Here is a 27,159-nt window from a genome sequence, read left to right as displayed (position 1 = left end):
AACAATTGTCATTCTTTTGGTATCTATGACGCCAATCTCCAGAAATCTCCAGATTGCGTTCCAGCGCCTCCAGTAAAACCTCTGGTAGAGCCTCCAGTCAAGAATTTCTTCTGGAGGCGCTGGAACAGGCCCATCGTTTTCAATAACATGCAAACCCACTTCACGTTTGCTGGACACTGCACTGCTTTTTAGTGGCCTCAACTCTCAATTTTGGGCGTCGCCCTTTTGTAGCAGATGCGCAGTTTATGACTTTTTGAGTAGTGATGGGCAAGAACTTTGAAACAAGTACTTGAAACAACGACGCCGGCGCTTTGGCGCTTTAGCTTCCCGGCTTAAAAATATTTATGGTGGAGCAGTGATATGTGTTGACCGGCATAAATATGGAAGTTGAAGCAAATCTTGAGGCTTTTTTGGAAGAGAGTGAAATCGTTTTAATACCGGTCGAAGTCAGAAATAAGTTGTCACAGTCTTTTGATACGTTTAACACTTCAGTGAAGTCCCTGAAGAGAGAATATGACGATTTCAAAGTGCTTAAAGGTGAGGAAATCGAATGAATGAAGGGTGATTTGACTCTGAATAAATTGTTTGAATTATCTGACTGATGATCTGATAATGGGCTATCTTAAATTGATTGGTGAAGTTCCGTCCTGCAAGGAAGCACAGGAATCGGAATGTGTTTAAAGGCCAGAACAGATTCCGCGGAATGGGAACAATTTGTGTGCTTGTAAATGAAAGCAAATATTGCATGTGCACCTGCACCCCATCATGCCATATTCATTGCGCCTTGTAGTACTCATTGAGCCCTGCTAGTGTCTCAAATTGCTGCCGCTAGCTCAATGTTTATGGGAACCAGAGAATTTGTCATAAAGTGTTTCAGCTTTGAACACTTCAGTAGGCGGAACTATGGTCATGAGTACCCAAATATAGGAACGTTCCCATTTTTGGGAACGGAGTTCCCAAATATGGGAACGGGCGTTCCCATTTATGAGAACGGAAGGCAATTTTTCGGCCGTTCTCCCACTAAAACTCAAAAGTGCATCACGTCTCAAAAAAGTGCACGCTGATTTAAGTATCTACTAAATCTCCATAAAGTTATCTTTAATCTGACCGTGGAACAAGGAAATTTACCGTGGAATGATATTTTTAATGATTTTTTGAAAATGACAGAATGGTGGAAATATGGGTTATACGACATTTAACATGCAATTTTAAGGAAAATGAAGCATTTTTTAGTATGAGGTAAAGTATAATAATTTTCGCCTGGTTATGAACTTTCATACTATCGACACCAGATGCTGACAAATGCAAGCGAAGACGCGGACGGTCCCGAGGTAATATTGTTGACTTTTGTGTCGGGGCGGACGACCGCGTGGAACGGAGTGAATTTACCGAGCTACTGTTGTAAACTCAGTTTAAGCGGTTGAAAATTATCCAGCTGTATTTTATCATCCCGGAAAGACATATTTTATTTGGATGCTAGCTGTTTAGAGTTGTTTTATAAGGAGCGTCATGAGCGTGGTTTTTGTCTTCCGTGTTTCTAAGCGTGATCGTTTTGGGGGAATTTCTCTTATATAGCTCGCTCTGTGTGGCTTATTTATAATTTTTATGCTGATTTCGGTAATTCCTCGTGCCCATCCTACCAGGCCTTTTGCCACGTACACTCATCAAGAAAGGAAAAAACTAGATTTTCATTGGGACTAGGTGTTTTGAGGGTGTAACATATTCAGCGTTCCCATTTTTGGATACTTCCTTGTACTCGTCAACTATCGGTGATAAACAGACAGGTGCTTGACATGTCTCCACCCTCAGCGCGGACGGTGGATATAGGTATGGAAGACCTTGTTGAACATCGCTGAGCGTTGTGAATTACGTAATCCTGCAGAGGGGGGCGTGCCCGCTGCGAGATCGACGGGAATAAAAGCGCAGAAGACCGGGCGAAACATGCGACGGTCTTGCCGGAAAGGTCATCTGATGATTGTTGCGTTAACAATAATTTGCGGCGTTGGACGTGATGCTTGTTAATGAAAAGAGCCCCTGAAAGGCGTCGGTGAAATCGTTCCCAATTTTGGGTACGCCGTTCCCATAATAAGGAACGCTTGCAGCGCCAGTGTACGAGAGCGTTCCCAAATTTGGGCTCGCGGCCCGGATGATGGACTGCTTTAGAAATAGGGGAACGATTTGAAACTACGATGGGCCTTACAATATCAAACTCTTTCCCAACAATATTGAGACAAATATCAGGCGGTTCACGATCGTTTTATATTTTTTGGACGTCTTTTAACGGTTCTTTTTCTTGTTTTAAATAATGCCTACATGGCGTTCCCATATTTGGGTTTATCGTTCCCAAACATGGGAACGAAAATGCGTTCCCGAAAATGGGTACGCTTGACCATAGTTCCGCCTACTGACTTGCTGTGTGCATCCCTAGGGATGGTAAACCCTAAAGGGTTATATTACATGGTGGAAGGTAGGCATGTTTTGAGTTTTTGAACTTTCGTTCTGGGCATTTAGCTGCCTGAAGCCTTAACAAGACATGGGGCAGTGTTCAGCCTGGAGGCCCATGGTGTTAATTGATTGGAACTGATACCATCACCTTTAAGGCAGATAAACCTGTGCATCAACTGGTACCACTTTTATCCAAATCAGCTGTCCTCCAGATGCAAAAATGTTGAACACACACAGGTCCAAGTCAGCTATAGTTTTAGTCCCTCTTCAATGAAAATTTCACAATAAAAGAGCATACTAAAGTATGCTTTCCAATTCATCAGTTTTGGACTATTTGTGCATATCTCCTTGTAGGAAGGACTGCTCTCAGGCACTCCCTAACCCTGGACCTCTTACCTGACCAGAACACTGCACCACTTACCATGTTACAGAGCAGGATGAGTTTGAGCTGGGCCAGCAGCTGCAGGAGGCCCAGCAGGAGCTGCAGAAGCAGTCCAGCCAGCTGGAGGAGCAGCAGCAGTCTGCTGCCAAACTGGAGGAGCAGCTGACCACAATCACTGCGGACTACAGGAAGGCAGATGCTGACCTCACCAGGTAGCTCTCAGGACTGATTGGGAGCCTTTTCAAGGCGCTTTTGGATCAATAAATATTTTGGAACAATTTTTGCAGTTTTTCAGGATGCTATTAAAACTTCTATTCCTTCTGTAGTGCTTGTTCCAACACAATTGAAAAATGTAATTTGCCAATAGAATTCTAAACAAACATCCATTTTATTGTTCCACAAATATCACAGAGTCTGACCACCCCTACCCCTTCTTAACAACAAACAACAACAACAACCCTTTCTGCAGGGCACTGGCCGCTGAGCTGGCCGCCTGTCGGGAGCGCGACCAGGTGCTCTCGGACAAGGCGAGTCTGGTGCAGCAGCTGGAGCGGCGCGCTGCCGAGGTGGCCCGGCTGACGGCCGAGCTGGCCGACCGCGGCGCCGAACTGGCCGCGGCCAACGCGGCCAAGTGTCAGGCGCTGGTTCAGGTGGAGGAGATAGCTGCAAAGGAGATCAGCATACAGTACAGGTGGGAATGAATGAGACACAGACTATGAAGGGAGAGTTATTAGATGAGGAGGTAGGACTTAATCTAAGTCTATACTGACGGTGTTCCCCGAACATCGACGACCCCGGAACCGGAGGAGGTCCGGGAGACCGCCGTGGTGGCGACCCTGGCGGCTTCCGCCAGAGGCGCCCAGAGCCGACAGGCTACACTTCATTAGAGGTGGAGGGAAGAACAACAACAACAACCCCGGCATTCCTCTCGCCCGTCGATCCGAAACGTCGTTATCGGTGCTTGCCGGGGTTGAATGTTCTGATGTTTTACATCAGTAATGAATTATTTTGTCTTTATTCACATTTCATCCTTGATGAAATTTTCACATTTCCACATTTCATCCTTGATGAAATGTCTTGCATCGTCATATCACGATCAAAAAATCCCTCCCCGATCTGACGTTCAGACCTGACCCGTCCTGTGCGTGTCAGGGAGAAGAGGATGGCCAGCGAGAAGGAGCTGCTGGAGAAGCAGATGTCGCTGCTGCGGGAGAGCCTGGAGTCGCGTACCGAGGAGCTCTCCACGCTGCGCCGCCAGAACAGCTCGCAGATCATCCAGCTGCAGGCCGACCTCGCCAGCAAGATTGACCAGGTCAGACGCCTCGCCTTAACGATCGGGCGGTGTGCGGTACAATGGAGTGCTTAGCTAGTGCATTATAGGTGTGTACTTGTACTTGTTACGTCGCTCACAAACCCCTCGTATCTCGTCATTGGTTTCTATTCAACCATATTGTCATCCACGATCCAGAATATTAAGTTGTTGTCGTGAACGTAGAACATATCATTTCATGTCTGTATCTACTTCATCCGTTTTACCATGGCTGTTCCGGTCTTATAAAAACACCCGACCCTATCACTGTTATCTAACCTCTCTCCTGTAATCTCCCCTCTCCCCCGCAGCTGGAGACGGAGCAGGCCGAAAAGGAGCGACTGGCGCAGCAGGCGGCCGACCTGGAGCAGCGGCTCACTGAGCTGGCGGAGAGGCTCCGTCTGCAGCGAGAGGCCGAGATCGAACAGGAGGAGAACTACCGGCAGCAGCTGCGATCACAGGAACGGCTGGCGCAGCTCTACAAAGGTGCGGGCGCGAAAACGAGGCGGAGGGATATCGGGTGAATATTTTAGACTGGGTTGCGAGCGAGTGTCCCGTTGGAGGTTGTAAATTGACTTTTTTTGAAGGACTAGTTAGTTAAAAAACGATTTCGATCCCGTGATTGCTGTATTAAGTGATGCGTATGATGAACATGCGAGCATCATTAAATTAAAAAGACGACCGTTCTTGGTGTGACGTTCTTATACACATGAGGCGTGGACATACAAAGTGCTGGGTCTTTCACTAACCGCCGTCATGTTTCGCTTCCATGCAGAGGGCGCCGAGGAGGCGGAGGCCAAGTCGAGCGAGATGCTGCGCTTGGTGGACGAGCTGCGGTCGCTGCTGAGCTCGGCCAGCGAGCAGCAGAGCCAGCTGGAGGCGCAGCTGGACGAGACGCGCGCCCAGCACGGTCAGCAGCTGGTTGAGAGGGACGAGGTGATCCGCCAGCTGCGCACCCAGCTGGAAACGTGCGAGGAGCAGCTGCAGGCCATCACACGCAGAGGTGCGTCAACGGGGAGATGGGAAGACTGGTGTGCCACGTTTTGGGTGGGATGGCACAAGACTAGAGAGTGTAGTCACTAGCGTATGGTTCAACCAGAACGTTTCTTGAACTGTTCTCATGTTGTCAACATTTTTGTGAATCATTGTTTTGTTTTTTCTCGCTCCCAATACAGCAGTCCGTGCATCATACCAGACTGTGCACTGTGCAGTGTTTCTGTGCCACCACGAATCACCATATACTCTCCCCGTCAGGTAACCTGACGGACGAGGCGGTGGAAGCCATGTCGCCGTCCGCCGCCGCCGTCAGCCGCCTCCTGCGGCAGGGCATGACGCTCACTCAGATATTCACCGAGTTCTGTGAGGCCAAGGAGCAGCTGACGGCCGCACAGGCCGAGAGCAAACAGCTCAAACTGTGCCTCGACCAGATCCTGAAGGATATCGAGGAGCGCACGCCGGCCATCCAGAGACAGCGCGAGGATTACGAGGTGCGGGGATAGAGGGAAGGGAAGCGAGGGAGGTGTGACGAAAGGTGAATGGATGAGTGGGGTGGATGGTAGTAATAATTCACAATGCCAGAACAGGCGAGTTCATAGTTGGGAATATGATATAACAGCAGGCTGGGTGATTCAATTTTGTAATACATTTTGCAACTATACGCGACCTAGTCTCAGGCGCATCATGACTTTTTGCATAGGCTGACTCAATGATGAAACTTAACTTTGTTTTCGTTTGACGTCCTATGACTGTTTCTCCCCGTCTCCACCAGGGCGGCGGTGCAGACTATCGACGCCCTCACTGACAGCAACGACGAGGCGCTACGGGAGCTGGAGACGGCGCGCGCCGAGTCTGACGACGCCCGACGGCAGCTGCGCACCGTTCAGCACGAGCGGGACCGGCTGGCCGCCCAGACGGCCGACCTGGCCACGCAGGTGAGAGGGGCGAGAGGGAGAGCGGGGAGGGCTGTGTGGAGGGAAGGGATATTTGAAATGGTGGCTGCACGTGCGTGCGTAGACGTTTGATTGTCATCCACAGCCTCCAGTCTTGAAGATTCAAAACATCAAAATATTTACACGATAAACTTAAGGGCCCTAATCCCCAGATCGTCACCAGATCCTCGCACCGACGCACAGCCAGTCTACATGGAATTAACATGCTGCCTTCGTCCGTCAGGTGCGGGTGCTGCTGAAGGAGGTGGAGGAGGCTCGCGGCGGGTTCGTCACCACACCACGGGACGAGCTCGAGCTGGACACATCATCCGCCGGACGGGTGAGACAAAAACCGGGGACAGGGGGAGCTGCTTATATGAGCGGGAAGTGAAACAGACTACACTGTGAACATCATTTGTAATGACACATTATTGTAATTTATACTGCCATTGAAAATAGCTGCGTGTCTTGTTTTGGATTGAATTAAAAGCCTAGATTTAGTTGCTCAACAGTCAACATCCTGCGAGTAAGCTCAGCAACGTTAACGATTTTCTTGTCGCATCACGCTCGACTCTAATCTAATCAGCTCTTTCATCACACCCCTCCTGTCCCTCCGCCAGCTGATCGCGCAGCGTCTGGTCACCTTCCGTGACTTGGAGGAGCTGCAGGCGCGCAACCAGGAGCTGCTGGCTGTGGTGCGCGAGCTGAGCATCCAGCAGGAGGAGGCTGACGGTGCCGACGTGACCCGCTCCGAGTCGCACGTGCGCCTGCAGGCGGAGCTGAGCGCCGCTCAGGAGGAGCTCGAGGAGCTGCGGGTGGCGCGTCTCCGTCAGGAGAGTATGGTGGAGAGCATCGTCAGGCAGAGGGACATGTATCGGTCGCTGCTGCATCAGCAGACACAGTCACAGGTTAGTCGGTGTCGGTGACGGGGGAGGGAGAGTGATATGCTTTGTGGTGAGTGAGGCTGAGCGTTAAAGTAGTGTGAGGAAAATGGCTTGCACGATTAAACCATGGATAAACAGTAATGCGCGTGTCGTACTCGTTAATTTTTGAAAATTGATTCTCTTCAACTGCTACTTGAAACTTTAATTTGATCTCTAGGAGCTTCTGCTGGCGCTACTTATTCTGGGGCTCTGTGTCTGAAACATGAGTGAAGTACCTCACCTCCCCCTGGCTCATTTCCCAGGAGCTCGCCGACCAGTCTGTCACCGGCAAGTCACCTGTGGCGGCCAGCCCGGCCAAGAGTCCGGCAGCCAAGTCCTCCCCCGTGGCCGCCCTGCCGTCAGCAGAAGACGCCGCCCGGGTGGAGATGCTACAGAAGCAGTTACAGGAACTGCGCGAGGAGTACGACTTCTACAAGAAGGAGCAGGCCGAGAACGTCAAAATGCTGACCGAGCAGACACAGAAGCTGACGGACCAGCTGACCGAGCACAGGTGGGAATACAGACTGAGTGCTCACCGGGGAGAATTAAGGTAGACTGCGTTGTTGTTTATGATAATTGATTTGGTGGCAATGCATTACTTAAAGTTGTGGGGTTTCGAATAAGTTGTTACAATTGGCTACAAAGTTCTGTCAGATACAGAAAGCTCAGTTACATTACAACGTGTGGCTATTTAACCGACAACCACGCGCCGTATGACAACATATCTGTACCTGAACGATTCACACTAGCCCTTTCCGTTTACAGGGTACAGAACACGAAGCTCGTGTCGCGTCTCGAGTACAACGACGAGCGTTTCGCGATCGCTCAGAGTAACAGCGACCAGTACAAGCGACAGGCGGCGGCGCTCGAGGACAAGTATAAGAAGGCCGCCGTCACCGTGGCCAAGTACGAGGAAACGATCGCTACACTGCGAGAGGTGAGATGAGACACGGGATGGGAGGGTTTGGCCTACAGGGGTTGGAGGTTTGAGAGCTGTGGGGCGTCTGCTGAAGCTGATTGAATCCATTCTCCGAATCTCTGCTCGATGACTTCCAGCCCATGACTCGTGAATCAATTCACTCTGCTACCGGTAATGCCTAGGCGATCTAGTATGTTTTATGAACATTCTGGTCCAGAGTATCCACCCTGCATATGAGACCATTTATCTTCTTTCTTTTTTTACAATATTTCCAATGTCACTTTTCTTTACTCCCCCGTATGTGTCTCTACTTGTCCCATAGACATCTCCTCTCAGCTCCCCTGTGACAGTCTACCCTTTCCACCCGTCAGAGTGTCAGCTCAGCCCAGGAGCGTCTCTCCCGAGCAGAGGTGCGCTGCGAACACCTCCAGCAGGAGCGCACCATGCTCAGAGAGTCCGAGGCGCGGCTGCTCGCTGAACGAGAGGCGGCGCAGCGCGAGCGAACTCAGACCTCGCTGCTGCTCTCGAACATGGAGGCGATCAAGAATAACCTGGAGCGGGCGCAGACCAGCGCGGCGGCCCAACTGGAGAACCAGGTACGCTGGAATGGCGTGGGAGTAATAAGGGGGTGGCTGGACTTTGGTGAAGTCGGGAGGGTCTTGGTAGAAAAGTTAAGTGGTTAAAGGTGTGATGAAGATGCGGGTATCGGCTATGCGATGACATCCTGAGACTAAAACTAATTTGTTAAGTGTGAGATGTTTTGTGAAAACTTCCAACATTTGTGTGGTGGAAGACAACCGAAGTCTAAAAAGTGAGTGGGCTAGGCAACTAGGATTATACTCGGCAGTGGACGGAAAGCTTTCTCTGTCCGAAGCCCTCATCTTCATTGTTTCCGGACCTTGCCCGTTCGCCGCTTCAGAACGACACCTTGAAGCGCGAGGTGGCGGCGCTGACCCGTAAGCTGGAGACGGACGCCGATACGCACAATAAGGCCATCAAACTGTGGGAGGCCGAGGTGGCTAAGCTCAGACACAAACTCGGTCAGTATTCTAGGGACAGAGCCTGTCGACTTCTGGTCGTAAATGTGTAAGAGGACGAGCCGGGTGGTGGGTTGTCTGCATCAGTAAGTCTCGGTGCATCGTTTCTTCCCAGTTATTTTTGTTTGAATTGCTCGTTCTGAGGGATAAGTTACAACGTTAGCAAGTTTCCATGCATTTCGTGGCTGAATTTAGTAGGGTTTCATCGTAGTATTAGTATTGTATCGACTTTCGCAGCTCTGTTGAACTACATGATGATATAAACATGCCAATGTTTTTGCCGAGGAGTTTGACATTTACTCTCCCTCTCCACAGAGGAGGAGGCCGTGGTGGTGCGGAAGGCGCGCGAGGCGGAGGTGGCCGCCGAGGCGCGTGTCCAGCAGCTCAAACAGCAGCTGACTGAGGCACAGACGACGGCAGCGGCTGCGCCGCCGCCGGCCGCCGCTGCCTCCTCACCTGCAGCTCCCTCCGCCGAGCTGCGCGAGACGCGCCTGCAGCTGCAGCAGGCGCGGGCGCAGCTGGAAACAGCCAAGCAGCAGGCGGAGGCGGCGCAGCAGCGCGCGCAGCAGCGCGGACTGACGGAGGCGGCCGAACAGCGGCTCATGGAGTCGCAGCGCACCGTACAGGAGTGCCAGACCACCATGGAGACGCGGTGAGTAGTCACTGGTCAAATGGTGTAATGCTGTTAAGCTATTGAAGCAAACATCACCTATAAATTATAATAGTGCTCACTAGCCAGTTTTCCGGTTTGCCGTACATTATAGCTGCGCTGATCGAAGTACCCGTCCTCTGCAGGCTGCAGGAGAGCCAGGCGATGCTCTCTGAGCTGCAGCAGGTGGTGGAGACCCTCTCCGCCGAGAAGCAGCAGCTGGAGACGCAGCTGGCCGCCACCGCTGAGGTCAAGGCCGGTAGCACCCGGTTGAAGGCCAACCTGGAGAAGACGCGTCAGGAGCTGCAGGAGCTGACGACACGTCTGGAGACAGCCCAGAGCCTGGAGAAGGAGGCGCGCGAGAACGCCCAGAAGGAGGCAGCCACGCGCGCCGAGGCGCAGGACAAGTACCAGCACGAGGTGATCCTGCACGCGGCTGATCTGGAGGCGCTCAAACAGGCGCGCGCCCAGCTGGACGAGACGACCGCTAAGCTGGCGGCGGCGGAGGACGAGCGCCGCGCCGCCGTCGCCCGCCTGGCCGAGGCGGAGGCCGGCTGGAAGGAGCGCCAGGCGCTGCTCGATCAGCAGGCCACCCAGCAGCGGCAGCAGCACGACGAGCTGCTGCAGCAGAACAGCCTGCTGCACGACCAGCTGGAGCAGCTCAACTCCCAGCTGACTGCCGTGCAGGCGCGGCTGGCGCCCGCCGAGCCGGACGCAAACACCACCGGCGGCTCCCTCAACACCTCCTTCTCCGAGGCGGACGCGCGCACCTCGGAACAGCTGCTCGAGATCATCCGCTACCTGCGCCGTCAGCGCGAGATCGCCGAGACGCGCGCGGAGACTGCCGGGGCGGAGACGCGCGGCTGCGCGCGCAGCTGCAGCTCACCAAACAGCAGCTGGAGGCCAGTCAGACGCGGCTCGACCAGGAGCGACAGAGCTCGCAGGCCTCGGTGGAGTCCTCGGCGCGACTGGCAGAGCTTCTCAGGAAGGTGGAGACGCTCAACGCGCTCACTGATAGTAACCGGGTGCTGCGGGTCGAGCGGGACGACCTCTCGCGGCGCTGTCAGGAACTGCAAGTGCAGCTGGACACCACCAGGGTCGAGATCGAGCCGCTGCAGGTAGGCCGGTCTGGGCCCTGGGTATTTATTGGGAAGGCTGCGAAGGGAAGACACTGCTAAGTAATTAATGACCATGCTTGATGCGGCTATGTGTTAGAAGTGTTTCAATCAGCTTTATAAGCTGATGGCTGTAAGTGATGTTAAAGTAAATTTACTTTTTTTCGGGATCCTAAGCTTTTCCAAACGTTCACCATATGGTTCGCAGGCGTATCTCGGTTTCCACACCGTTCCGTGCTTCTATCCTCAGAATACTGAAATCCTTCTCCTCCACGCCGCAACCCCTTCCGGGCTGGACAGGCAACTTTATCTCATGCGGGCTACTCCCTTGGAGCGGCACCGCTGCTCCCGAGGGAGCGCACCCGTAGCCGGGTGCAGTGAGTACCTTGGGGCTGGGTGGCCTGTCCTCTGGACGGGCTCAGCCCCGGCGACTCACTAGGGTGCCTGCCCAGACCAATGTCTCCCGGGCTATATCCTGTCATCCTCCCGGCTCTGAAATGGTCTTGTCAGACCGAAAGGGCCTAACCCAACAAAACAAACAAACATCTCAGTTCCAGGCATGTTTATCTGCTATTAGCATTTCGATCCATTATGCTCCTATTTTGCTGACCAGCATCGTTCCTCCCCAGGAGAAGAACCGCGATCAGCAGTGCCGGATTGACGTCCTGGACAGCGAGTGTACGACGCTGAGGGGCGAGGTGGCCCGTTGGCGGCAGCGGACCGCCCAGCTCACCGAGAGGGCCAACAAGGCCAACCCCGAGGAAATGAAGAAGCTACAGTGAGTTCGGCCGGCGCGGCGACTGACGCTTTTTCATACTTGTCAGAATGTTTGTTGTCGGATTTGGAAAATCGGGAGCCTGCTCTGGTGCACCGGATCTTACCCCATGTTTGACAGGTGGTACAGCGACACTCGATTTCTGCTAGCTAGGCTATGGACTTGAGCTATGAACTTACCTTTTTTGTGCGTTAGCACAGCTGCAGCTGCTTATTCAGCTCTGAACGACTGTATGATGGTCATGGTCGCTCGTGTTACGCTATGTTTTGCTGCATATCTTAGACTAATTATCCTCGGTCCTTTCACTAATCTCCTCTCCCCCGGCGTCGCTCACAGACAGGACAAGGAGGCGCTGACGAAGCGTACCGAGGAGCAGCAGCAGCTGGGGGGGAGAGCCGCGTCCGGCAGTCGTCCCAGGCGGTCACCGAGCAGCGCGCGCAGCTGACAGAGCGGCTGCGCCAGCTGACCAGCGAGCTGTCGCAGCTCAAACAGGAGACCGAGAAACACAAACAGGAGGCCGAGCGCAACAAACAGATGGTGAGTGAGACGAATGAATGGTGAGCGTATAAAACAGGAAGGCTGGTCGTGCATAGACGCTGCGACGTGTTTGGTACGCCGATGTTTTTCTCCCTGTGGCTGTCTTTGTCTCCGAGAGTATCCTCGTGTTTTTTTGTAATTAAATGGGCAGCATATATGCGGAGGTCTTGTTTCGTTGGCTCAGTAATATTACAAGTATCGTGAACTATCAGACAAAGTCATATTATTACGGTAGCAGTTAGTTCGATGACTGATCTTCCTTCCTTCCGCCCGTGTCTGATCAGGTGACGCAGCTGCAGGCTCAGCTGAAGACATCGCAGCAGCAGATGACGGCCGCGCAGCAGGCGACCTCGGGAGCGCAGCAGCAGCTGCAGCAGGTGCAGCAGCAGCTCCAGCAGGCGCAGCAGCAGGCCGAGCAGCAGGCTGAACAGCTGAAGGGTGACGTGGAGAAGGCTAATGCGGAGACTGCCAAACGGGACGCCCAGCTGAACGAGATGCGGACCAGCATGGTGCAGGTAAAATGCGGGGACACGTGATGTGTTCATCGGGAGAAGTGTGCTGAAAACGATTTATCATTATACCCAATGATGCTCTGGGTTGCGTCGTCCGTTTCCATTCGAACCATCCACCCCCATTAGGATGTTAGAGCTTGACTCATCTTTCGCTGCTGCATTTTTTTTTTTTTTTGTCTGTGACGTTGATTTCGCTGCTTTTCTCACATTGAAGTATAGTGTCCCACAAGACTTGAGTGCTCGGCTTCCGTAACCACCAATCGCTGTCATATTTTCCATCGCCATCTGACTGCTCTTCACGTCCCTCTCAGGTGAAGAAGATCGGCCGCCGGTACAAGTCCCAGTTCGAGGAGCTGCAGACGGAGCACACCAAGCTGAAGGAGGAGCTGGCGGCCGCCCAGACGGCCGCCGCCGCCGCGCCGGCCGCCGACGCTGCGCGCACCTCCCAGCAGGCCGCCGAGCTGGAGACGGCGCGCGAGAGTCTGACGTCGACCCAGGCCGACCTGACGGCGGCGCGCACTGAGCTGGAACAGGTGCGCGCCACGTCCCGCCAGCACGAGGAGAAGACCCGCACCCTGCTGCAGAAGTTCCGCCAGAAGGTCTCCCAGCTGACACAGGAGAACAAGGACCTGCGGGAGAGAGCCGACAATGGTACGGCGCAGGGAGGAGGGGAGAGTAGAGAGGTGGGATGGGGGACAGGGAAGGGGTAGAATGATGGAGAGGGATGGGAGAGGAGGGCGCAAGCGGGGTGACGAGTATTCATCAAGGTTAAGTAAGGGATGGGCAGAGAACTGTTGGCAAAAGGTTTGGTATTTTAATTGGCTTATTATTTGGCTATTAGTTGGACGATGATGAGACTGAGCACTGAGAAAAACTCGTCAAAAACCATTGAACGACCGTCTTGTTTAGTTACGATTCGAGCTCATTATCTCGCACAGCAGCTGTATCCCGCCACAGCTTCTCATTCTCCTCCCACCCTCACCTGACCTGACCTCGCCCTCCCCACGCAGAGGGCGCGTCTTCAGCGGCCCAGGACGAGGCAGAGATGCGGGTGGCCGCTTTAAAGTCTCAGTACGACAACAAACAGCAGCAGCTCGAGCGGGAGTTATCCGAGGCCAAGAAACGGCTGCAGGCGCTCGAGAAACAAATGACCGTCAAACAGGTAAGCGACTGGAATCGATGTTTGGCCCGATTCAAATAGGTGACTAAGGCAGTGTTTGGTCGAGGTGTTGATGCAATATGACATTTTAAGAACGAATGTATTGCAGTTAGTGTGACGACGAGACCCAACCCAGCCGTCCTCTGACCTGTCCCGCGGGGTGTTAACCTGACTCCTCCCCCTCCCTCAGCAGCAGGCCAAGCCGGCGGCGGCCCCCGACTGTGCCGGTGACCAGTCGGGCCGCACGCCGACCGCCAACATCCGTCCGATGGCCGGCGGCGGGGGCGCGGGCGGGGCCGCGCAGCTGCCGGCGCCCCACCCGGGCCCGGCCACGCCCAGTCGCACCACGCCCACCGCCAGCATCCGACCAATGGCCGTGCAGCCGGCCAAAACGACGGCCACCGTGCCGCCCAGCGTCACCGGCAGGTAGGGCGGCGAAATAGTGTTGATGAAGGGGAAGGGAGGGGGTGCTGGATGGTTTGCGTAGGACGCTCACGGGAGAGACACCCGATGCCAAGTTGTGAGTGGAGAAATGCGATGCGGACAAGTTTTCAGGCGGTGGTACGTGATGGCTTTGGACAGGCAGATGCATCGTGATTGAATATGAATAACAACTGTATTGCTTGGTCTTTTTGATTCTCCATCCCATCTGTCGCTTCTGAGTCGCCTCCACCTGTCGTCCTAGGGGTTTCGTATCCCGACGTATAACCCTACCCCCGCCATGCTTTGTTTCCGCAGCGTGACCAGCGAGCCGGTCGCCTCCACCTCCACTGTGACTGTGGCCACGGTGGCTCCGACCCCGGCCCAGGTCACCGAGACACTGCCCCAGGCCACCGTCACCCCCCGCAGTCAGACGGCGCCGGCCGAGACATCGCCACGCGTCCCGCCCGTCTCTGCCGCCCCCACTGCGACCGCTGCGGTCACTGCCACAGCTGCGGCCCCGGCGGCCGCCGCGGCGCCGGTCCAGTCCCAGCCGGCGGCTGGCGCGCCGCCGGAGAGCCCGGCACAGCAGCAGCAGGAGCCGAGCCAGCCTGCCCAGCCGCCCCAGCAGTCCCAGCAGCCACAGCAGTCCCAGCAGCCGCAGCAGCCTCCGCAGGCGGGGAAGCGGGCGTTTGCCGTGGTGGCGGGCACCAGTGCGGCGTCGGGCTCTGGCTCAGCCCCCGGAGAGGCAGCCGTGCAGGCGGTGAGTGGGGCGTGATGGTGGACTAATGGGAAGCGAAGTGGTTACAGAAAGGAGAACGTATGGTGGGGCTCAGCTGGGGTGAGTGTAGGACTGACCTGAGGAAAAGGGCTGAGGCGGGGAGGAGAGTGGAGGAGATTTGCTTTAGAGGAGATGGAAGGCTAGGTGATCAAATCGTCTTCAAATACGATTAGCTGTTTGTAAGGAACGAAGTTGACCATAAATACGCCACAGGTGAAACGGCCTCGCACAGAGGAGTCGACTGCGTCTGAGAGTGGCTCTGGGACGGACAGCCAGCCGCCGACAGCCGCGGCCCCCGCTCCTGCTGGGGAGACTGTCGCCGCCCCCGCCCCCGCCCCCGCTGCCGCCGCACCGGCCGCCAATGTCGCCCCTGCCGCCCCGGCCGCCACCGCGGCTCCGTCGGGGGCAGATTCTCCGATCATCGTACTTTTATCGGATGACGAGAAGCAGGTAAGTGCTGGGATTGTCTCGTTCGAGTGCAGGGATTGTATCGTGTGAGTATGGCGATTATATCCGATCAGTGCAGGGGTTGTCTCTGCTGAGCTCTGAGACTGAGATCATCGGGCGAGTCAACAGGAATTGTCTGGGGAGCGCAGGGATTGACTCTGGTAAACGCTGGGATCTTTGGATTGTCGCACAGTAATGGTTCGTATTTCGTCAAACTGTCTAATAACGCTCGACGTCTTTCTGCTCAAGATTTGTTTTAGTTAGTTACAGTTAATATTATCGTACCCTCGGCTCTTCTCCAAATAGCAATATACTCTAAAATAAGTATTTCACTCGACGTAATGCCACCCTAAGAGGAGATGCTACTTATTGCATATTTATATTTATGGCAGGCTGCTACTACTTATTATATTTATATTTCACCGTCTCGCTACTTCATACATGAGTCGCCAAGGATGTCTCGCTCACGGTGTATCACGGTGTATCACAGGAGGAAGACGACGCTGAGGAGCCGGAGATAGAGGAAGAGGCGGAGGAAGAAGAGGAGGAGATGGCGGGCGACGAGGAGGCGGAAGAGGAGGAGGAGGACGATTACGAGGAGGATGCGGAGGACGAGCCGGCTGCCGAGACAGAACTCAACGATGATGATGACGTGAGTAGAGGCACGGCAGTGGGACGCCGCCCCCGGGTTCTAATCTATCCTTATCTCAGTTCCACCCAGCCAACTCATGTGAGAGCATTATTGTTTCCTGTTGCCCAGTCATGGTGGATGAATTCATTATCAGCTGCGTCGGAGAAAATGTGTTTCTGGAAAGCATTTGATTGTTGTGACCGGAGCGAATTATTTGATGAATGTTCAGCGGAATGATTCGCTAGGTGTGCTGTTTTGGGAGGATGTACAGTCATCGTCAGACTCATAATATTTTCAGTCATTCTGTGACTCAATCGACTAAAAGATTTCATTTGTGAGCCCCATTAATGACTTTATTAATATCAGCCATGCCAGTTTCCCAGAATCCAGTGACATCTCGAACACAAAGCACCTTCGTAAGTTAGTGCTAAAATGCTATTAGGAAGTACAAGCGGGAAGTGGAATTCGCTAAAGCAATAATCACGCGTTATTTCAGGTTAATCGCAACCGAACTATCGAACTAACCCTGTTCTAACCCGTTCTAACACGAAGTAGCCGTTCGGTTGCCCCCCCCCCCCCCCCACCTCACTGTTCAAACCGCCCCCGGCGCGCACCGTCTCGGGCGATAGACAGGATGTGCCATCACTTCCAGAAGATGCCGATCACGCTGTCGAAGGCGCTGGCAGTCGCTCCGACCACCCCGTCAGCCACGTTGGTGACTATTTTGCCGACCTCCTCCGTTGTCTGTTCCACTAAGTGGTCGGCCGCAGCGGTGGCTGCTTTGGTTGCGTCCCGTACGGCTGATATGTCCACTTCGAGCCCAGTAACGGCAGTCACAGCTTCGACAACCTGTGCCGTCGTGTCGATCGTCATATTCACCTGAGCGATGGCTGTCTTGGGGGCGTTGCGCGCTGCCGTCTTACCCGTTTCAACAGCGACAGTGGTGACTTTTTTGCCGACGTTCGTGATCACCTGGGCAACGGCTCCGCTCTCACTCTTGCCAGACATGCTTGTTGTTTGTTTTCAGTGCGATCTGTCGACTTCGGGATTTGTCGCGTGGTCTGGCCGTCGGTGAGCGTTTCCACGTGTGATTTTCTTCTCCTGTTGTAAGTTTTCTAGCGCCGAGCAAGCGTTCCTCTCTTATGGTAACTATTTGGTGAAAACTGTCGGCTTTCCCACTGTTTTACCGGCTTGCGACAGCTACAACACAACACAGTACACAGCAGCACGACCAAATGTTTCAGTCACTGCACGGTATCTGCGCTTCCCAGCGCTCCGCCGTCCGTCGTGCTCGCTTGAGAGTGGGCAACTATATTCATGCATTCATGTAGTGAATATCACAAATGCCAATTGGCCCTGGTGATGAGGTGCAACGCCTGTGCAATGCACATGCAGCGCTTATCACACTTGCAATTGCATGCACACTCGACTATGCACTCAAAGACATGGGCGTCGCCACCACTACGGACACTACGGACAGGGTCCGTACAAGTTTTGGAAGGTCCGAAAACTTGTACGGATGGTTCGTACAAGTTGCGACGGCCGAAAATGAGCTTTGCAAGTAAAATGGCATCAATGCTCGACAATAAGTATTGCAACTAATGCAAGAATTCCGGGAAGTAGGTATTCAGGATGTCCAGCTTTTTACGAGGAAGACAGCGCGATCTTCATGACGTTTTTCGATGTACATCAATCAGCTTTCAGCTGAATGACATGCTTTTTTCCGAACTGAATGTAGTGTGGAATAGGTACTGATTCCGGAGGATCGTACCAGCTTGAGAGAACTCGTCCTTACAGGACAGGGGCCAGCAGCTGTCTCGGTGGTGGTGCGTACTGCCGTCTTACTGACCCCGAATGCGACATCTGTGACTTTCTGCCTCGACCTGTGTGATGGTCTGGGCCACAGCCCCTCCGCCGGTCAACGAACGGACACCCTTGCCTCTGACATGCTGGGATTATGAGGTGACTTTGCTGGACGCTTCCGCTTCATTACGGATGAACGCCCTTCGGTGGGATTTTTTTTTTTTTTTTGAAGCTACATCACTTGTACTTTTCTTCTCGGGGAGTTTTTAGCGCCGAGTGTGCCGTTGTGTGACCGATTCCTTGGGGAAAGTGGTCGTCTGTCTCTGACCCTGCCACTTGAGAATAACGGGAGTCCGGCGTACCGTCTCTGCCACTGCGTGGTGTCGTCTACTCACGCACCTCTCGGCGCCCCCCGACCGTCGGGTCGCCGTGTGACTGAAGGACGGAGGCGTCATCTGCTTTTATGGGTATCCTTCAGGCGCCCATGGTAAACGCATGCTGGGCGCGCCTGACCCGAAAACAGTCCACATTATCGCAGGAAAATGTGACATCAGCTGCGGGTGATATCCCATTTCCGGTCATTGATTGATGGCGTTTGTGTATCTATAGCTCTACTTACGGTTTTGTCGTGCTTAGATTGCCAGTAATGTTATACTCTACTAGTTCGGGTCAGTTACATATTGATGAGTCTCTAGTGACATCACGAAGCCTCGGATGAGCTCACGTAAAATCCCGGATGGCGTCTGGTCGGCCACACAGCGTGCCCGAGTCGATTAAGGGGATCCCCTCAACCTGTGAGGATGTCGAGTCTTGTTCGAAGTTCGAAGTGAAGTTCGAAGTGTTCGAAGTGAATCTGGTGGTTTTGGGATCGGCTTCACATAGAGGCTGGCAGGCTCCACTGTTCCAATAGGCGCGCGATAGGCTTCAGCGATCGTCTGATGCGCTGAAGTCTGCTTTGTCTTATTGGTTTAAATCTTTTACACGATTGGTCTGAGGTTTCTGGTTTCAAGTATGTCAATCCATCATCCAGCAGTCAAAATTTGTGCTATGAAATGATGAAAAGTGAGATGATCGGCAAGTGAATAAAAAATCGAAGTAAATCAAAGTAACCCTGGCCATGCCGGTTGTGACTAACGGCGTTTGACTTCGGTGGGACAGCTCTTCACTGACTGTTTATAATGCAGGGATATGCATCCCTTCATTTTTTTTTTATAAATGCAGTGATGATAAGGTATTTTTTATGGTGTGTGTATCCGTCGTGACCGGTGTGAGCTATTTGCTGCATGTGCTACTGCGTAATTTACTTGGCGCCTCAACTTGTAAATATTCGGTGGAAAGAACAAAGCAATGAACATCATCCGAGTTAATATCTTTATTTCTTCCTTTTCTCTTATTTTTTGCAATTTTTTATAGCGTCTTATTAAATACGTAGGCTAAATTAGCACAAGGCATTTGTATTGTTGCTGATCATTCTGTATCATATCATTAGGTCACTGGCGCACACCGAATCTGGCTCTAATAATTGCATTACAGCCCACTTCAGAATTATCACAATCGAGCTGATCCTGATATAGCAATCAAACACGAACCGGTCTTTACTTTTCTACATGCTACTAGCAGTCCAACATCTCCCTAAATTTACTGCTGAAAGCCGTTCTCGACACCGGGCCACGCGTCCAGCCGATGGAGGCCACGACACTGAGGTGGACGACGATCCGCTATTACTTCCAGAAGCTGCCGATCACGCTGTCCAAGGCGCTAGCAGTCGCCCCGACCACCGCGTCAGCCACGCTGGTGACTATTTTTCCGACCTCCTCGGTCGTCTGTTCCACTATCTGGTCGGCCGCAGCGGTGGCTGCTTTGGTTGCGTCCCGTACGGCTGATATGTCCACTTCGAGCCCAGTAACGGCAGTCACAGTTTCGACAACCTGTACTGTCGAGTCGACTGTCGCGTCCACCCCGGCGATGGCCGTCTTGGTGGCCGTGCGCGCTACCGTCTTGCCCGTTTCAACTGTGGCGCTGGTGGCTACTTTGCCGACATTCGTGACCACTTGGGCAACGGCTCCGCTCTCACCCTTGTCAGACATGCTTGTTGTTTGGTTTTTAGTGCGATCTGTCCACTTCGGGATTTGTCGCGTAGGCTGGCTGTCGGTGGACGCCTCCACTTGTGATTTTCTTCTCCTGATATGAATTTCCTAGCGCCGAGCAAGCGTTCCTCTCTTATGGTAACTATTTGGTGAAAACTGTGGGCTTTCCCACTATTCCACCGAGTTACCACAGCTGCAGCACAACACAGTACACAGCAGCACGACCAAATGTTTTAGTCGCTGTACGGTATCTGCGCTTCCCAGCGCTCCACCGTCCGTCGTGCTCGCTTGAGAGTGGGGAACTGCTTGTGACTGCGCTTATATTATCTTCGGAGCAGGAAAGACTGTCCATGTGTCATCAGGCCAACAGTCGCCAGATGAAGTGGTTTGTTAGTGTTCATCGTTGATTGATAGTCTTATGCTTAGATTACCAGGATGAGTTTGTTGATTTGAGCTGGGGATCGTCCCGGAAAGTTGAAATGTCGGGTGGTTGTGTGCTAAAATACGCTTGAATATACAATCTATGGTGAAGATACGTTCAGATGTTTGTGTACGGATGCATCCTTCAATGATGTTTATAAAGAAAGCTGGGATTCCTGAGAGCTCCTGTCTGTTTGTTCAGTGGTGATGACGTCACGAGGCGGTGACAGGTGACGACTAAGACCGTTAAGTCCACCAAACTGTACTCGTAGCTGTCAACAGGATGTGAGCTGGCTGGCCAAGATAGTCCCCCGTTCTCGTACCTCGGGGATGGCTCGGCCTTATCTGAAGGAGACTTTGTCTTTGCTAGACTGGCAACCGCGTCACTTATATTGAGGCTGAATGCATGGTCCATTATTGGGCCGTGCGGCAATAGCAGCAGCAGTGTAGCTCTCTACTCCCCTCTCACAAGATGGGACGACTCGTCATTCCACGAAAGGAAAGGTTGCTGCTCCGGCTTCATGAGGGTTTTGTGAGCCTTGAGAAACGATGAACTTCTAACTGGAGAATATGGCGAATTGCCATCAAACATTTTTCCGCTTTTCCAGAATTGCGCTGTGATGACATGTTCATTGTTAAGTACCAGGTGGATCGAACCGACTGGAAAGTAAACTGGATTGCTTGATAAAGATATGGACATGTAATTCAATTGAAATTGAAAGCGTGTTTTATATTATAAACATAGAAAACATCTCATGTTTTATGGTATTCCTTCATAAAACTCTACATTCAGCAGAGGCCTCGGTTTATTATCCATCACATGTATTTTGCCTCATTCGCCCTCAATCCAATTTTCACCGTCTTTATGACAGCGACTGTCATTCACCGCCATAACCACACAGCCATTAGCATTCACTGTTGTAAGCTCACAGCCATTTTCTGATGGAAACGGTGGGTTATTTCCTCTGGTTCTGTCTGCGACAGGTGGCAGCCGTTCCATTGCAGGGTATTCTGTTTATTTCTCGCTTTGACTGCTCACCGTCTGAACAGGCTACCAACGGCCCGCGCCACAGTTTGAGTGGTCTTAGCCACACCCTCAGCTGCCTCGTGCCAAACCCGCTCGGCTCGCGGCACTACGGAAATTACCGCCTCCTTAACATTTTGCACATGCTCTAACATGACCCTCTCTACTAAATGTGTGACCTCCCGGTGGCCAGCGAGAGTTTGAACCAGCTTCGAATCGGCGCGGCGCACCGCCCCCTGCTGGGATGGCAGCTCCGTGGCAGCGGTGGTGTCGGACTCCTCCCGCTCCCGCTGCTCGGTCCGCTCCCTCTCCGCCCGCGCCTCCTCGGCAGCGGCTGCGTCCCGATCGCGCTGGCGCCGCTCGGTGGACGCCGCCCGAGCCGCGCTCCTGACGAGGCACGTGCTCAGTCGTCCCTCGATCCACTGCTGTAGCTCCTGACGCGGCGCGGCGGCTGCCCCACCGGTGCTGACCTGACCGCGCTCGTAGCGTTGTAGCGCTCTCCGGGCGGCAGCGGTGTGCATTTCACGGAGCCGCTGTTCAGTGACGGCAGGACCCGCCACTGCGCGCCGCATCTCGGCCCCGTACTGGTCCCAGCAGGCGGCCGCCAGCGCCGCGCTCTGGGAGGCGGCTCGGCCGTCTACCAGCTCCCGGCGCCTCCGGTTGAGGCTCTCCGCGCGTCCGTAGTGCTCTGTGAGGGCTGTCGTTAGCTGTCGGTCGGCGGTCGGCTCGCCACGTCCGCCGGCGGCTCTGAACGCGCGGCGGGACTCGCTCAGTGCCGCTCTGTGCGTCTGTTGGAGCTCCTCGTCTGTCAGCGGTTCTCCGGTAACTGTAGCAGTGTTCAGCCGTTCGACGAAGGCTCGGAGCGCGGCGGTCTGCGCGCGCCTCGCCGCCAGTGTACTCTCTTGTAGCTGCGGATCTTCCTTAGGAGACAGGCCGAACAGCGGGATCGCGCAGTCCTCGGCTGTGCCACTGCTCGTCTTAGACATGGCGCAGGGTCGGCTGGTACCGGCCAAACCTCTGCAGAGGCTGCTGCTCGGTTTGGCAGGGCGTTGGTTGTGATGGCCGACAACTGATGTGTGCCCAGGATAGATAGCGCTCCGTTGAACGAGTCTCTGGGCCGGGGACTCAGCAAATATTTCCTCGGTGTTTTCTGACTTGGTGGTGTCGAGCTGGATACGCCACACACGCCAGCCACCTTGGGTGAAACTACTCGCTTGTCTTCTACTAATATGCGGTAGTTGGCACTGAACTTCAATCGAACTTTCGTTACCTCACTGTCCGCGCCGGACCGTCCTAATCACACAGCTTCACAGCACAGCCACCTCCACCGCTACTGGCCGGATAATGTCCGAGTTCTGACCGCTGCCGACAGAACTGTCCCTCCCTCCTGAGCGGGCCAGTATTCGGGATTCACCGTCAGACGCCCGAGGTCGGAGAGTACCCCGGTCTGCCGACCTGTGAGGCGGTGCCGGGCCTATCGCCGAGGTGACATGTCACAGCGCGTCGGCAGGGACGGGGAATATCCCGACAACCACCGCCGCCGGCAGGCCGGGCCGGGGCCCGAGGATCCATCAATAAACAAAGCAACGTTCGCTCAATCTCGAATCTCCAGAGCATCTATCGATGGATAGCCCGACAGGATTAAGCTCTTTTGTATGAATTGAAGTTCAATGTCAATAAACGATAACCAATGGATAGAGTCACCGTGCATCAAAGGTCGGACTGTGATATCAGGGTACTAGGTATTGACGTACTATTGACCTTCACATGTGGACATATTCCACATACTTCATTCGACAAACGGTTATAGCTTCTTCCTAGGTCATCAGCACGTTTTCACTATAAATAGTGCCGTCGGGAGTCCCCAAGCGGCGATTTACCAGCGATACGAGACGCCTTTGCCCTCATGCAGGCATAGGACATACGCTGCTTGGTTGTGTGTTTGTGTCTAGGAGAGGAGAGGCCAGACATCAGCTCAGCGTTCATTTGATTTGACAGTGGAGGCTGTCGTAGGCTCATCCTACCAGCAGCAATGGCTGTATGAACTCCGTCAAGGCGGGTGGACGAAGGCCAAAATAATGTGACTATGATTTCTTCTCCCATATAGACAGTGAAGAACGCACCGTTGTAACAGCGTCTCCCCTGCTGGAGACTGTGAAGTACGCGCTCCTGAAACGGTATTCGCTCCCATTCTAACACCATTCCATCCCTCCCTCAGATGTCGATTACGGACCGTTCTAACACCATTTCTCCCTCCCTCAGACTGTGGAGTACGGACCGTTCTAACACCATTTCCCGCCTACCTCAGACGGTGGAGTACGGACCGTTCTAACACCATTTCTCCCTCCCTCAGACGGTGGAGTACGGACCGTTCTAACACCATTTCTCCCTCCCTCAGACGGTCGAGTACGTGCCGCGCGGCGAGGAGGCCGGCGAGTCGGGCGCCGCCGAGCCCATGGACGAGATCAGTCAGGAGGAGGACGTGCCCGAGGACGAGGACGGGGACGAAGAGGACGAGGTGGGGGACGTTGAGGAGGAGGACGCCAGCCAGGGTGCGGCGGCCGGCCGCGCGGGGGCCGCCGCCGCCGCCGGTTCGGCCGGCCGGCCACACCTGCAGCCGTTCGGCGGGTCGGCGGCGACTGCCGGCGCCGGCTCCACCGCCACCGGACAGTTCGACGACGGCGACAGCATCGTGCCGAGCACGCCGACGCTGATGGTGCCCCGGCGCGGCGACGCCTTCGCCGAGTCCGTCCCGTCGCCGCAGGTGCGCAGGATGGGGAGGCGAGGAGCTGTAGTTGGTGCTGTGGCCATATGTTTAGGGGAGGTAGGTTGGGAAGGTTTGTGCACTGTTCGCGCACCTGTGCGGTGATGTGGTTCTTTAACAAAATGGGAAGATTTGTCAACTTGTGGCAGTAGTGAACGCTTTACTTGACTTCTTATTTTTGAAACAATCTGATCTTCAGCAATGTTTTCACGAGACATGAGCAGGGGCGTAGGCAGGGGGGGGGGCCACTGGGCCATGGCCCCCCCCCCCCTCCTTGGGCGCCGAAGGCGCCCTCCAATCGCAAATGCAATTGTGATATAATCGAATCGAAAAACAATCGCGACTGGAGGGCGCCCTCCAATCGCGAATGTGTTTACAGGGAAAATACGGATGGAGGGCGCCCTCGGAGGACGCCCATTCCAAATACGCCCTCCAAATACGGTTGGAGGGCTCCCTCGGGCGCCCTCCAACCACATTTGTAGGCTGTAGCTCTCTAAGCGTAACGGTGGTCGCCTATGTAAGCCGCTGTCCTGTAAATAAGCGCCCTCTCACCCGAAGGCGCCCTCCTGTAGGTCGCCACCCTGCTACACATTGCCGCCCTTCTGCTGATCGGCGTCCTCATAATTATTGGCGCTCTCCTACCTATTGAGCCCTCATGTGAAATTTTGAAGGCCGCCTTTCTCCCTTTTGGCACCCTCTTGTTCAGTGCCGCCCTCCTACCTATTGGTTCCCTAGTCCTTCCTGTTGAATGTTAATCGGGGCCCTTCTCCTATTGGCGCCCTCGTGTAGATCGCCGCCCTCCTAACCACTGGCACCCTCCTGTTGATCACCGCCCTCCTATCCACTGGCACCTTCCTGTTGACCAGCGCCCTCCGCACAGACGCCCTCCTGTTCGTGTCATCCTCTTGAGCAAAGGCGCCCTCCTCACCATTGCCACCCCTATTTTAATCATCACCCTTCCGCTCATTGGCGACTTCCAGTTGATGACCGCCCTCCCACCTATTGGCGACCTCTTGTTGATCGCCACCCTCCTATTGGTGCTCTCCTGTTCCTCGCCACCCTCTTACCTGGTGGCGCCGTCCTGTTGATTGTTGATCGGCGCCCTCCTACCTATTGGTGCCCTCCTGTTGATCGCTGCCCTTCTATCCATTGGCGCCCTCCTGCTGCTCGCCAACTTCCTACCTATCGGTGCCCTACTGTCGAAACTCGGGATGTTGATCGGGGCTCTTCTACCTATTAGTGCCCTCCTGTGGATCGCAGCCCTTCTACCTATTGGCAACATCCGTTGATCGCTGCCCTCCTATCATTTATTTACTCCTTTGGCATGTTTTTCAACTTAGTCGTTCTATTGCACATAGTTGATGTCTTGCCTGTGAAAACTGCCACAAATGAACGTGCATTCAGCACAATGAATGAAGTATCTATACCTACCAAAACTATCTACGCTCTACGATGCATAAAACACGTCTTTGGTCTTAACGGATTGATCCTACTTTACGTGCATCATGGCATCTATATGGATTACGATTAAGTATTGTCAACAGGTTCGGGCGCAACAGCAGGCATCTGAAGTTTCGGTGATTGAAACTGGTTATGTGGGTACACTGTATGCATCTGTGAGAAGGCTATGAAGGCTGGTCTGAGGTAATTTGGATGATGTTTACGCATCTCGCGCTCCGGTATCAATCCGATACGGTGATCTGGTGCGTAGATATGCCACCGCCAATAAACTTTTATACATCGACACCCATGAGCCAAGCTTTCTGTACAGTTTGTGTGGCAGCGGCCCGACCAAACCTTAGGTATTTTTTACACCTTCAAATTTGGTAAAAGAGCGAGAGGAGCTTTGAACAGTGATCGTATAAAAGGCGTGCCTAAAAAGCGGAGGAAAAGGTTGTTTTCAAAAATTTCGCGCGCCTTCGGCGCAGCATTTCAAGAACACTTGACCTTTTGTGACCTGGAGTATACTGAATACACACGATGCAAAATCAATGCAGCACGACCTATACGAGGTTACGCAAAAAAAAAACTGGTGGCATGGTAAAAAACGCCTCCCAACCCCCCAACCCCCACTGAGCGATTTTTTATCTCGCGACCGTATGGCGCCCTCCTTGGGTGAGGTGGCGCCCTCCAAACCCTTGGCCCCCCCCTTCGCGATTTTCTAAATACGCCGCTGGACATGAGCCTTGGTCGCTCACCGCTCCGACCCATTCCGTGCTGCTCCACGTGCCACCCCTGTCGTCCGTCTAAAGATGTCGCTGTGGTCCGTTGCAGCCGGTGGCGGGGGGCGCCGGCGCCGGGCCGTCCAGCGGTGACCAGCAGGCGCCGCTGGCCTCAGCGGCGGGTCTGGACGACACGCGGATGGATATCACCCAGCTGAACAGCCGCGGAGGGGAGCAGGACCCCCTGCAGGCGGCCGGTACGTACCGGTAGGAGGGGGCACCAGTTGGGTAGTGGGTTAGGAGGGAAAGGAGCGGAGCGATTTAGTGCTCGGTGAATGCATTTGTGGATGCTGGAGAAAGAGGTAGTTAGATGTTCAAAGATGCCATTACTTTACGCGTTTTAAACTGTGTTAATTGGATAATTCCGTTGTATTGTTGTAACCGATTGTCTACCATACATAATTTCCTGCCCAGTCATTTTAACGTTTCTCATGCATTTTGGTCGCCATTGGCGTGTACAAACCATGACTTTTTCAGGTTTTCCCCCTTCCTTGTACCCATCTCCCGTCTAATCCCCTCTCTCCCGACAGGCGAGCAGCCGGCGGCGGTCCCCCAGCAGCCAGCGCCGACCCGCCGACGCTCGGCGCCCCGTCTCCAGCGGCCACAGCCGATCGTCTGGGACCGGCAGAGCTCCCGGGAGCAGCCGGCGGCGCCATCCCCGAGCCGCGGCGCCGGCCGCGCCCGTCGCAGCCGCGGGCCGCGCGGACGGGGCCCGGCGCGCGGCGCCCGCTGAGTGGGGAAAAAGGACCCATATTGGGAGGATGGTGGAAAGGACTGAGACTGGAGAGCGAGGCTGTCAGATAACCGGCGATGTAAGGTGATTATTTCGCTGATACGTGCTTTTCTGTATGAATATACCACTGTTTTTCA

The 27,159-nt window shown here is 54.1% G+C and overlaps 1 protein-coding gene across 1 annotated transcript; it reads left to right on the top strand.

Annotated features, from left to right (window-relative positions):
• The first annotated feature begins 190 nt into the window (after positions 1-190).
• LOC122373739 (nucleoprotein TPR-like) lies at positions 191-27,159 on the top strand. Its single transcript, XM_043352095.1, is given in 30 exon segments — positions 191-537; positions 2,877-3,039; positions 3,297-3,518; positions 3,980-4,139; positions 4,448-4,622; positions 4,912-5,139; positions 5,391-5,625; positions 5,905-6,067; positions 6,309-6,404; positions 6,685-6,972; positions 7,251-7,498; positions 7,753-7,924; positions 8,278-8,502; positions 8,826-8,946; positions 9,259-9,595; positions 9,739-10,445; positions 10,448-10,710; positions 11,337-11,485; positions 11,819-11,868; positions 11,871-12,019; positions 12,304-12,534; positions 12,843-13,182; positions 13,542-13,693; positions 13,881-14,116; positions 14,429-14,873; positions 15,105-15,341; positions 15,829-15,990; positions 23,702-24,067; positions 26,342-26,486; positions 26,820-27,159. Coding segments are annotated over 30 exon segments (6,825 nt in total). The 5' UTR covers positions 191-380; the 3' UTR covers positions 27,023-27,159.

Source organism: Amphibalanus amphitrite, unplaced genomic scaffold, assembly GCF_019059575.1.
Source record: "Amphibalanus amphitrite isolate SeventyFive unplaced genomic scaffold, NRLGWU_Aamphi_draft 000038F_arrow, whole genome shotgun sequence".
Lineage (NCBI taxonomy): Eukaryota > Metazoa > Arthropoda > Thecostraca > Balanomorpha > Balanidae > Amphibalanus > Amphibalanus amphitrite.
Note: the sequence above shows the minus strand (reverse complement) of the source record. Positions and strands in the feature narration are given on the sequence as shown.